This window comes from Canis lupus, chromosome 30 (genome assembly GCF_011100685.1).
Source record: "Canis lupus familiaris isolate Mischka breed German Shepherd chromosome 30, alternate assembly UU_Cfam_GSD_1.0, whole genome shotgun sequence".
Lineage (NCBI taxonomy): Eukaryota > Metazoa > Chordata > Mammalia > Carnivora > Canidae > Canis > Canis lupus.
In genome coordinates, this window is record NC_049251.1 from 8,692,416 (window position 1) to 8,705,162 (window position 12,747).

General features: G+C 42.2%; 2 protein-coding genes across 6 annotated transcripts in view; one reads left to right on the top strand and one right to left on the bottom strand.

Annotated features, from left to right (window-relative positions):
• NUSAP1 (nucleolar and spindle associated protein 1) overlaps window positions 1–12,747 on the top strand; it is a 76,923-nt gene that overhangs the window by 39,707 nt on the left and 24,469 nt on the right. For 4 of the 5 annotated variants that reach the window (XM_038580109.1, XM_038580110.1, XM_038580108.1 and 1 more), the window contains one exon: window positions 4,616–4,684. In XM_038580109.1, the coding sequence (XP_038436037.1) occupies window positions 4,616–4,684 (69 nt within the window). Of the gene's footprint in view, window positions 1–3,174; window positions 3,319–4,615; window positions 4,685–12,747 lie in introns of all 5 variants that reach the window. The other variant, XM_038580111.1, reaches the window with a different exon arrangement.
• Window positions 11,076–12,523, bottom strand: LOC102152665 (transmembrane protein 169-like). The gene is given in 3 exon segments (XM_038581092.1): window positions 11,076–11,634; window positions 11,637–12,388; window positions 12,483–12,523. Coding segments are annotated over 3 exon segments (927 nt in total). The 3' UTR covers window positions 11,076–11,500.

Below are 12,747 nucleotides of genomic sequence, written 5' to 3' on the forward strand. Positions count from 1 at the left end.
CTGAGCTACCCAGCTGCTCCTGAGCTGTAGTTTTTTTTAATGGCATCCCCAATACTACTTCATAAACAAAGCCTTAATTCCTTTTTTTTTTAATTTTTATTTATTTATGATAGTCACACACACAGAGGGAGAGAGAGGCAGAGACACAGGCAGAGGGAGAAGCAGGCTCCATGCAGGGAGCCTGACGTGGGACTCCATCCCAGGTCTCCAGGATCACGCCCTGGGCTGAAGGTGGCGCTAAACCGCTGAGCCACCCGGGCTGCCCCACTATATGCTTTTAAAGCAGTTTAATTTCAGGTACTCTCTTTGAGCACTTGTAGGCTTTCTCCTTGCACTCTGGTTGTGTATCGTGTTATCCTCTCCACTAAAAGTTAAGTTCCTTGAACAAGAATCTTATCCATGCTCCTTGGAAGGTCTTTACAACACTAAGGCAGTATATCTTATATAGGAGATGCTGAATAATTATTTTCAGCTTGTTGGCAGTGCTAGAATAATGCTCCAGACAGTGGCAAGAGAGTTACAGTGGAGGCTTCCTAAATTCAGAGCTCTGGATTACATGAAGGCCTCAATTACCGTTTGGGTTTCTGAAGAGTTACTTCAAGTAAGATCTTTTCTTTTTTTAAAAAAGATTTTATTTATTTATTCATGAGAGACACAGGGAGAGAGAGAGGGGCAGAGACACAGGCAGAGGGAGAAGCAGGCTCCATGCAGGGAGCTTGACGCGGGGCTCGATCCCGGGTCTCCAGGATCACACCCTGGGCTGAAGGCGGCGCTAAACCGCTGAGATCTGCCCGTGAGATCTTTTTCTAAAAGTCCCTCTTGTAGTTCTCTTCAGGTACCTGATCTGGGTTAGCCGATTATCACCTGTTTTCATAGAGTGGAATAGTAAAATATTTCTGGTCACTATAGACCCCATTGCCTATCTAGCACACAGTACCTGGCACACAGTGGGTGTTAATAAATACTTATTGAGAGGTACTATTTCCCATGGTTGACCATATAAGGCATTATTATAAGCAACTATATAGAAAGACCCGTTTGAGACAATTGAAGAAAATTAAACTTGGACTAGTTATCAAATTAAGGTATATTTAATTTTGTTAGGTATAATAAGGTACTGTGGTTATGTCCCTCTCCTTCCCCCCCCTAACCAGCTGACCCTGCCTGTAGAAAATCCCCTAACCTTGTTGAATGGATTCAAATTTATGACCATAAATTGTAAAATGGGCATTTGATTCTCCTATGCTTCCTTGGTAGTCATTAACCTTCCTGTTTTTGAGGACAATTATTTACTATCTTCTCACCTCAAATTGGCTCCCTTTCCCCTTGATGACTTTTCCTCATAGTTTATGGAAAAATGGATACAGTCAGCTGAGCATTTGCACATGTTTCCACCATCAAACCCTCAGGCCATCCCATACCTGTTGCCTTGTACTCTACCATTGCCTAAAGGCAGCCTTGCTGTTTGTGCTGGGGATCCTTGTTCCCACCTCTAGGGCTACATACCTGCAATTAGCTCCTCTCCCACATCAGTTTCTCCCATTCAGCTGCATGCAATCAGGCCTTAATAGCCTTTAAGAAAAATAAAAATAAAAACCTCTTCCCTGACCATTTGTCTTTCGTTTACTGCTCAATTTCTTTTTTCTTTTCTACTGAAATTGCTCTTACCTAATTATTTTAGGTGCCTCACACCTAAAATAAAATCCAGACTCCTGCCAATGTAATGTGAGAAACTTTGCTCCTGATTTGGAGGGAAATTTTTAAAAAAGAAAACAGTTAAAATTTGACACAATTGAGGAAATTTGATTTGGGGCTACATATCAGAGGATATTAGGAAATTAATATTTTTCCTAGGTATGATAACACATTAGAGGTTATATAGGAGAACAGCCCCTTATTTTTAGGAGGTGTGGCTGATGTATTTAGTGGGAAAATATCGTGATGACTGGAACTTATTTTCAAAGAGATTGGCAAGAAATACATATTATATACATGAGGCAAATATGAGACCATATTAGTGATTGCTGAATCTAGGTGTGGAGGACAAGAGTGTTTATTGTACTGTTTCAGTTTTTCTGTGGACTTGACGTTTTTGTAATAAAAAGTTATTAGGAAGAAACTCACATGTTGTTGTGGCCTGTACCCCTCTACTTGACCCAGCCTCTGGTTCCTTCTGGCCTCTCTGCTCTGGTTCACCCCAGTGTTCACCATGCTCACGACACTGGCTTCTTTCTGTCCTTCAGTTCACCAGCCCACCTCAGGGCTTGATGTGCCCTCTAATGGAATGCTCTCCCCACATCTTCACCTGCTGCTTGTTCACATTTCCACTTAAAAGTCACATCTGAGAGGCCTTTCCTGACTCTTCTAACTCAGGTAGCAACCCACCCCAGTCCCCAGTTTAATTTTCTGGTAGCACCTGATGTCATATCCCTTATTTTTAGCTCATTTCATTAATAGGCTGTTTCCCCAGTAGCCCACCCCTGGAAGTTCCTAGAGAGTGGAAACCTTGTCTCTCTGGTTCATCACTGCCTCTGCGTTGCCTGGAACAGTATGCAGCATGATAAATGCTTGTTGAAGGGGATGAGGGAGTAGTGCTGATACTAACACCTGTACCTCCTCCTCAGCTTTCTTGAGCATCACCCCATAATATTTAACCTGTTAACATGCCCTGATTTGGCCCTGCCACAGGTACCTTGTTTCATCATTGTCACATATTTGATGAGGTTTTGTGTTATTTTAAGAAAGTGTTCTGGAAACTGTACGATGGAGAGCCTGTGATTAATAATACTGTATGGTATACGTAATGTGCAAAGATAGGTCTTATGCAAAGTGTTCTTTTTTATTTATTTATGATAGTCTCACAGAGAGAGAGAGGCAGAGACATAGGCAGAGGGAGAAGCAGGCTCCATGCACCGGGAGCCCGACGTGGGATTCGATCCCGAGTCTCCAGGATCGCGCCCTGGGCCAAAGGCAGGCGCTAAACCACTGCGCTACCCAGGGATCCCTACAAAGTGTTCTTAAAACCAGAAAAAAACAAAATCCAAAGAGAGCAGAAGGAAACTATTGGTGACAAAGAAGCTTATGATTGTAATAATGGTTTTGCAGGTATACATTTACTTTCAAACACGTGAAATTGTATGTATTAAATATCTATAGCTTTTTATATGTCAACAGATGAAGTAGTTGGGGAAAAAATTATTGAAGAACCAAGAATAGCTGAATTCTGCCCTGCCAATCACCCCTTTCACAGAGAAGATCCCAAGAGAGATTCAAGGAACAACAGCAAATAGGAAATAAGCACCACTTTATTACGAGCTGGTATGGTGCCTGAGAACTTGATGTAGGGCATACTGGTAAACTGGCTGGGGGATGTGCTTCACACCTGTCCCCTAAAGCCCAAACCAAATTTGGATCTCTGCCCCTCTCCTGGACACATGGCCTGTAATAAATGGTATGAGATGTGGTGGCTGGACCCACATTGCAAAGAAAATATCTGGTTCTCAGCTGCATGGCTGAGTGGAAGAGGAGGAAAAGACAACCCAACCAATATGCTTGACTTTTTAAAAGCACAAGAAAATATAATCAATCAGATTAGTATATCTCTTTCAGAAAGGGAAGGTTTCTTGTGGTAGGAAGAGAAACTAGGGGTCCCTTTGCTCCAGGGACCTGTAACCATCCTCCTCCCAAGCCTGTCTGTGTTTGGCATTCCCCATCTGAGAGACCCCCAGCATGTTCCATCAGGTGTCCAAGCCAGAAACCTGGGTGTAATAAAGTCTCATTACTCCTCAACCCCTATGTTCATACTGATTTTACTTCCTAAAAAGGTTTCTAATATGTCCATAATTGCCTTAGCCCAGGCTCCAGCTCAGGCCACGGTCCTTTCTGGTTTCCTTATAACAGCCTCCCAGCTGCTCTCCTGACTTCTGTCTTTCTGCCATCAAATGCATCTGGCACATTGTACAGCTAGAGTACTGCAAAATTGGTCCCCCTACTGCACTGCTATAAACTCTTCAGACACTGCCTTTTGCTCTGAGGGTTCCTACTCTCACAGGCTTACAAGGCCTGGCAGGATTGGCCCCTGCCCCCTTTTACAGTGTCTTCTCTCCCTTTCCCTTAACCATTCCATGTTCCAGCCACACTGAACTTGAGTTCCCCAATCTCCACCCTCCTTCTTGCCTTCCCGTGCCATATCTTTACCTCGTCCCTCTGGCCACTGCTGTCGTGTTCATCCTTCAGACCTCAGCAACTACAGACATTGTGCCTTCATCTTAGAACTGGCATGTCCAGTTACCTGATGACGTCTATCCCGCCAGCCCAGACCTTGGCAGCTGAGCCTATCTGTGTTCCTGCACCACAGTCTGGGCCTCCTCATGCTGTCTCTCAGCTCTCAGTCGTCATGGCTCTTTCCCTGCCTGACTTCCCCATTTGCCTGTGAAATCTGTGTGGGGCCAGTTCTGTCTTGGTCGTCCCTCTGTTCCCAGAGCCTGCCCAGAGGACACTGGAGGAATATAAGAACAGGAAAATAATTATCCTCAAAAACAGGAAAGTTAATAATGTATCTGTTTTGGTTACTTGATTTCTGGGCCTACTGATACAGTCTTTAACTCTCCTGCAGGCAGACAAGTTGTTAAAAGCCTTGAAAGCCTACCTTAAAGACGAAGCAAAAAAAGAAAATGAGAGTCAGGTAAGTAAGATTTTTTTTTTTTAAATCACCTATTACTACAGCAACTATATTTAAATAATGAGTGGTAAAGACAACTAGTGTAAAAAAAATAAAAAATAAAAAAAGACAACTAGTGAAACTCAAGACCTGCTGTTTATCCCCAAAGAGATCATTATTGGTAATAAATCCTTTCATAATAACTATTTGTTATAGAGCAACTGCCTAGTAGTGAGTAACGTGTTGAATAAGATGTTCTCATAAAAATGCAAAGGCTAATTAATTACTAGTTGCCAAACATTACAAGAGCTAGCTTGGTGTGAGCAAGGAAGGAACAGGATTTGAAGCCCAAAAAATCCAGGTTAAGTAGCTGTTGTCATTTCTTTTTATGTGATCTTGGAAAACTCAAATGCCTTAATTCTTAGTTTCCTATTGTTTAAAATGGACACAACATCTGCTTTGCTAAATTGAATGTTAAGAAAAATCAAATGGAAAAAAAAAAAGAAATCAAATGATATAGGGCCTGTGAAAGTGGCTTGTGGTGAACTGTAAACCAGAATAATAGGGGAGGAAGTTGTCATCACTGCCTCAGACCGAAGGTTTTTGACAGGCCTGACGTATTCCGTGGGTGCAGTGTTAGGGCCAGGATTCTAAACTTAAAATAGAGGAAAATCCAGAAAGATCTTAAGCCCTAGGCTTTGAAAAGCATCCATTATCTATCTGGAAATGAAGGTAAAGATAAACATGAATTAAAAATCTAGCCAATGGCCTCCCTCATCCCCCTCCCTGTCTTTACTACTTCTATAACCATATTCCAAGTTATAAACATTTAAAATTATTAATACTCAGATTTGTTTTGGGTCATCTGGGTAGTTCAGTTGGTTATGCATCCAACTTTTGATCTCAGCTCAGGTCTTGATCTCAGGGTCATGTGTTCAAGCCCCGCATTGGGCTTCATGCTGGGTATGGAGTCTACTTATAAAATATACATAAATTTTTTAAAATGTAAGGCAAAATTTATTTTGGTTCCAGGTTTAATTAACCTAAAATAACAAAAAAGGATTAATTTTGAATTCTAGCTTTAAGAATTTACATCAACTAGATCTCAATCTGTCTATATATAGAGAAATATATATATATATATAATTATTTTAATAAGGATACATGATTAGAGCCATTTGAAATCAAGATTTTAGTTTGGATGGTAGTTAATAGACTAAAATTAGTGTATTTCGAATTCATCTTAAAGGCCATTTTTTTTTTTTTAAGATTTTATTTATTTATTCATGAGAGACACAGAGAATGATAGGCAGAGACACAGGCAGAGGGAGAAGCAGGCTCCCCAAAAGGAGCCCGATGCAGGACTAAATCCTGGATCCCAGCATCAGGCCCTGAGCCGAAGGCAGACACCCAAATGCTGAGCCACCCAGGCATCCCAGGGCCGTTCCATTTTGAAAAAATGAAAAATAAAAGCATGATGATAGTCCAAATTCAGTCAGATAAAGAGTTCCTAAGTGTTGAATCTATCAACAGTGAGCTTAGGGCACCTGGATGGTGAAACCTGTTAAGCGGCTGCCTTCAGCTCAGATCATGATCCTAGGGTCCTGGGATCAAGCACCATATCAGGTTCCCTCCTCAGCCTGGGGTCTGCTTTTCCCTCTCCCTCTCTACGCCATCCTACCTCCCCTCATCCCACACCCCACTTGTGCGCTCTCGCTTGCAAGTTCTCTTTCTCTCAAAAAACATCTTAAATAAATCTTTAGGCTGACTTATTTTTAGGGAAAACATGTACATAAGCAGTTACAGGAGGCGGGGTGGAGAGCAAGAAAGAATTCTCAGCAGACTCCCCACTGATCAGAGAGCTGGTGGCATGGCTCAATCTCAGGACCCCCAAGATCATGACCAGAGCTGAAATCAGGAGCCACCATTCAAAGGACTGAACCACCCACACACCCCTCAATAATGAGCTTAGATTGGTAGGAAGACCTGACACAGAGTTTATTAATCTAAGGCTACGGAAGGAGTCAGCACAGTCCAAGTACATAGCAAAGAGATCATTGATGTTGCCAAGAATTGACAGATGTGCAAACTTCCAGACTTCTACATCTGAGTGAGTGGGACATCGTATCTTATGGAATCTTTGTTCTTGCACTGTAGGTCAGCCTTAGTTATATGAGTTGGAGTAGTTTTGTATGTGGGTCAGTCTGGCTGTGTGCCAAGGACTCCCTTGCTCTAACCAGGTGGGCCTTGTCAGAATTGGAGTTAGACAAGTCTATTAGAGGAACATCATGGTGCATTAAGGATTGAACACCACCTCGTTGATCTGGGTCAGCCTCCCACACATCAGTGTGTTTAAGATGCATGGGATTAAAACAAGCGATCTCCAGGGTTGTGCTAACAGACCTGTCCTGCACTCTGCTAATATGGAGTCCCTGCAGGAAGGCTAAATAAGTACTTTATTTTATTTTTTCTTAAAGATTTTTATTTATTTATTAGACAGACAGAGGGAGAAGCAGGGCTCCATGCAGGGAGCTCGACATGGGACTCGATCCTGGGACTCCAGGATCACGCCCCAGGCTAAAGATGGCGCTAAACCGCTAAGCCACCGAGGCTGCCCTAAATAAGTACTTTAAAAGTGTCTCTCGGGACCCCTGGGTGGTGCAGCGGTTTGGCGCCTGCCTTTGGCCCAGGGCGCAATCCTGGAGACTCGGGATCGAATCCCACGTCGGGCTCCCGGTGCATGGAGCCTGCTTCTCCCTCTGCCTATGTCTCTGCGCCTCTCTCTCTCTCTCTCTCTCTCTCTCTCTGTGTGACTATCATAAATAAAAATTAAAATTAAAAAAAAATAAAAGTGTCTCTATATTCCAACAATACCTGTAACCCAAAGATGTCACTTCTATAGTGGAAGCAGTTTTTTTCTTCCATATGGCTATCCAGGGAGTTGGGAAGTGGGATCCAGATAGCATCTTTCTACTCTCATGTATCCCACCTTTGAATTTGTTTACCTGTTTTCACCTTTCATTTGCTGACCTTCTTTGGGGTGAATTGACGGGTACATCTAGATGTCCTTTACCACCCTTGTCTCCTTGTTCCTTAGCTCCTGTAACTTTTTTTTTTTTTATGTGGGACTCAATCCCAGGACCCTGGGATCACTACCTGAGCTGAAGGCAGACCCTCAACCACTGAGCCACTCAGGTGCCCTAAGCTCCTGTAACTTTCCTTGCCAGTCTTCATCCTGGACTTTATATCACTTAGAACTATTTCACTTCTGTAACATACAGAAGTCTAAATATGCCATTCTCTAAGCCTCCTTATTGACTTCCAACACATACATTTTATATTTATATTGTGGTTCTCATTGCAGGATATATGAGAGAATCATTTGGGGAGCTTTTTACAAATGGTTATATATATATAGGCCTTATCAAGCCCCAAGCCAACTAAATCAGCTCTCAGAGGATGGGGTCTAGGCACCACAGTGCAATGAAGTGAAAAATCAGTATACAAAGCACTCTACCCACCACTTCCATGTGAGAGTGCCAGGTGTCAGTACTGTTTAAAATACTGGAAGGTTTCTCTGTAAGGAATTTCAATACTATCAAGCTAAGGCCTGTCTTCTGGCATTCAAGGATTCCCTTGCATAACAGCCTCCTCCTCACCTAAGGACCTTAGTAGATCTGACCCCACCAGATAAGGCCCTCCCACACATCCAAGCCCCTAAGGAGGTTTTTCTTGTTTTGAAATAGGGTAGACAGCCAACAGCAAACATTTGAGGGGAAGCCTGCAGTGTGAGAGAGCTTAAGATAAATAAAAAGATGACCCTAAAGGAGACCCAGATGACTCAGAAAACAAAAGCTTTAAAAAAAAAGCCTCAAGAACTTTAATGATTTATAAACTGGAATCAAGCTACACAGACAAGGCACAGATGATTCAATTAAGGTTATATAACAAGCTATTAATGTTAACGACTTGAGAATAGATGATAGACATTGAGCAAGAAAAGACAAGAGGTAAAAAAGTAGAAGGATTCTGTATTTGGATCTTACAGGATGTTTTATGTAGCTGTGGGACGAGATTTAAAGTTTTCAGAGTCTTTAAAGCAGCAAAGGTAGCTAATAGAGTGAAGTGGTGTGGTGCTCTCAGGAAGAAGATGGGAGAGGAGACTGGGACCAGTGAGCTAAGCTGTAGCCCATGATAGGCACTACAAATGGCTACTGCAAATACAAATGAGTGCCCCCCCCCACTGCCCCCCCAACAAACTGCACGTGCTGCATAAGCAACCACCTGCAGCGAAGCCCTGGAAATGGGAGGCCAGGGCAGAGGCAGCGGCTTTCCATTATAATCTCTTCAGTACTTCATAATTTTTTTTAGCCACATGTGTATAATATTAGTCTATTTCAAAAAATTAAAATTCATGTATAAAAACAAAAACACCAAAAGCAAACCAAGCCTCGCCTATTTTTTTTCCCTAGTGCTTCCATAGTTTGATTTTTTACATTTAAGTCTTTTACCCATCCAGATTGCATTTTGGTGTGGACAAAAAAGGATCAAGGTTCATTTCCCTCCCCCCACCAAAAAGATAAAAAGCATAGTTTTCTCTGCATCAAATGTTGAATCATGAATCTAGTCTTCCCCCATTAATATGAAGGACAACTGTTATCAAACGATGAGTTCTTATATAAATAAGTCTGTGTGGGATATTCTGGTACTTGTACCATACTGTTCTGATAATGTAGCTCTTTTAGTGTATGGTTGTACAGGTGTCAGTCTCACTAACTCCCTTATTTTGGCTTTGGATGAGTTAGACTCCAAGCCTCAGTTTCCCCTTCTGTGAACTGAGAATAAGGTTAGTACCTATCTCATACTCTTTGAGGAATAAATGAGATAACTCATGTGAATGTGTACCCCAATATTACAAGGTGTGATGTTAGTTGTAATTATTAGAGCACGGTGTCTATTCAAAAAAATTAATGCTAATTTGCTTATTTACTCACACTAAGAAAACTTTGAATGCTTTCTTAGCCTAATTTTTAAGCTGGGGTTGTTTTGTTTTTTTTTTAATTCATTTTTATTTTTATTTTCTTGGTCTTCATTTCAATTGTTTACATTTTTGCAAAAGCACCAGAGAACACCAAGGTTACTTTCAAAATGCTGGGCAGTTTTGTTTTGTGTGAAACTAATTATAGTTGCTGTTTCTATTGTTTTTATTTATTTTTTTTTCTATTGTTTTTAAAAGGCGTTCTTCTGAAAATGGTGTTCAGCATACTTTAGGCAAATGTCCCTGTCCTTCTGTAGGAGAGCACTACTGACCCATCTGGTTTGATTCACAGTTCTTAACAGTGCTTCTTCCTGAGACGTCAACAAGAAATGCGCATCAGGTGTTCTTGTAAAGACCCAAACCTCCAAAAAAAAAAAAAAAAAAATCTGCTTCATCTCTTGGGATTTGATTTTTTTTTTGAAATTAGACACCCTCTGGACTAAATTTAAATAGGAAAAAAAAGTTCAGATTCTATGAATCTAGATTCATCTGGTGTACACCCCTTAGTGGCCAGGAGGACACAATTTTCACAGCACAGCCAAGATATTCCAGCAGGGTCTGAGTGAATGAGGCTGTGAGGTCTTGCCAAACAACAGAAAGCTAATCCTGTCTTTGAGCAGTTAGGGCTACTGAAACCTGTTGGGGGAAGTTTGCAATCCCTCCCTCCACAGTCTTTAATATGTAGGTTGTATTAAATATCACTCCCCAGTCCTGCCTTCACTACAGGAAAAAAGTTATGCTACTAATTATATTCAACTCTTCCTTTCTAAAAACCCTGAAACCACATGACATTACAGACTTAATTGCAAAGTACATGAGCTGCTAATATCTATTGGTAGCATATAAACAGTATATATAGCTAGTATCTATTATAAATTCTCTATGTAACATTCAGTTCTGAATAAATAAATAAACACAACTGTATTAGCAGGTTGGGATCTGAATATATTTAAATAATTACCAGGAGGCAGAGACTCTTTATGCCTACCAAAATAGCCATGTTTTCTTTTTTTTGCTTAAATTAGTGGAACCCATATATTTAGCCTAGAGTATAGCTGCTTAACCAAAAGACTACATTTCTCAGGCTCTTTTGCCTGTGAGGTCGTGTGACTAAGGCCTGGCCAATGAAATATAGGAAGTGTTGAGTGAGACTTCCCCGAAGAAGTCTCCTTAAAAGGAAAAAAAGGGCTACATCCTCCTAATGATAGGGGAATAAAGCCTGGGATTTGGATGACTTGGTCAGGTACCCCGATGGTCGGCCTCCAGACTTCTGTGCAAGAAAGAATGAAACTTCTATCTTGTTTAAACCACTGATATTTTAGGATTTGAATTGCATGCCACTATATTAAAATCTAAGAAATGCACAAAAATCTTCACATCCTGCTGTACTGTGGTAGCCCTGTCCTAAGTGTTTCTCTCCATCCTACTTATGATCTTTTTGGTGAACTTGGTCTCCCTGGAGCCTCCGTTTTCCCCTGTCACATTTAGTCACATACTCCCCTGGTTTCCAGGGACCGGTAACATCTTCAAACTCCTGAACTTAAAACTGAGCTCCTTGTCCCAGATCAATGGTTATTTTAGGGCAGGAAATGAGAATTCATCCATGGATAGACAGCTTTGGCATAAATTGCTTTTCTGTTCCCTGCCCTCCTGGAACCACTGAGATGGTAGAACAGAACAGTGGGGCTACAATTTTCCAGAACTGAAAGAGGTAGGGGGCTAATTTAAAGCAAGAATCTTCTGCAATTGGAAGACAACATATAGGCTACTGAGATGAGAGAAGGACATAAGTTTTTGGAAGTTTAGACAGTGGAAGTTTCTACTTCCTGGGTGGGGTCCTTGTTGGAGAGATTGCCTGGAATATTGTCCGATTTAAGCAACCCTACAATGCTGTAGGGAGAACAGCCCTCCAGACCTAGCTTGCTGCAGAGCCAACATAGAAGCCTTTCTCCATGTCCCGGGCAGCTTGCCACCATGCTCCCCTGGACCATAAGAGCTGGACCACAGCGGCATAGAGGCCCAGGGAAGAGGCCATGGCCATGATGAGCACTGGATAGAAGAGAATGAGGCAAGGGCAACATGAGATCTTGTGCCAGAAGGTCCTCTCCTCGTTATACACAAGGAAGATGTTGTACCAGGTGATAGTGCCATAGTAGAAAGAGACAACAACAAAAATAAATAAATAGATAAGAAAGGAAGAAAGAAAGACAACAAAAGAGAGAATAAAGACCACAGGCAGACCGACCAGCGTCCAGAGGACCAAACAGGGCCCACGGTCTCCTCCCATTTGGCAGGCCTTTATGTCTTCAGGTGTTATCTCCCTTGATGACCCTTGAGGCTTGGTCAATTCTTGCAGCTCCTTCTCTGTCAGTGTGACGTGGATGTCCACCATCTGGCCCTTTTTCTTTCCTGGTATGATGGTGCCAGTTAATGTGACATAGCAGCTGTCCATGGGCATGTTCCATATGTCATCATCCGTAGGATAGTCTAGAAAATCATCTGCCTCCTCTTCATCAGGCTGGTCTCCACCTTCTAGTTCCCCAGGCTCCTCCAGTTTCTCATTTTCTGACCAGGAGATGATGATAGATTTTGGGCGGGACTCTTTCCTGCAACCCATTGTGGATTCCCCATCCAGGGCCAGGGCAGCAGCCACGGCCTTCCTGAGAGAGCCCTGTTGGGGGGCTTGGGAGCTGGCCCTGGCCTTCTACTCATCCAGCTCTTCCATCTTAGTCCTCAGGTCTAGTTATTCCGTGGGAGGTGTCTGACTTGCTTGAGCAAACTCACGATTCACACATCAGAGCTTCTTCCTGGATGGGGCTATGCATGCCAGGGACAAAGTCTGGCACAGGACCCAGACCAAGTCAAGCAAGCAGCCGCCACCGGGGAGCCGCCATCCACTGGGAGGATGCGAACCTGCCACTAAGCTGGGATTGTTAAATGAGATTGCTTCTTCTCAAACCCTCTAAAATTCTTCTTCAGGCCTATAATTTAGTACAAGACAGTTTTAAAATTACCTTTTGTAAAATACGGTTTTTATTTAGTTTAAATT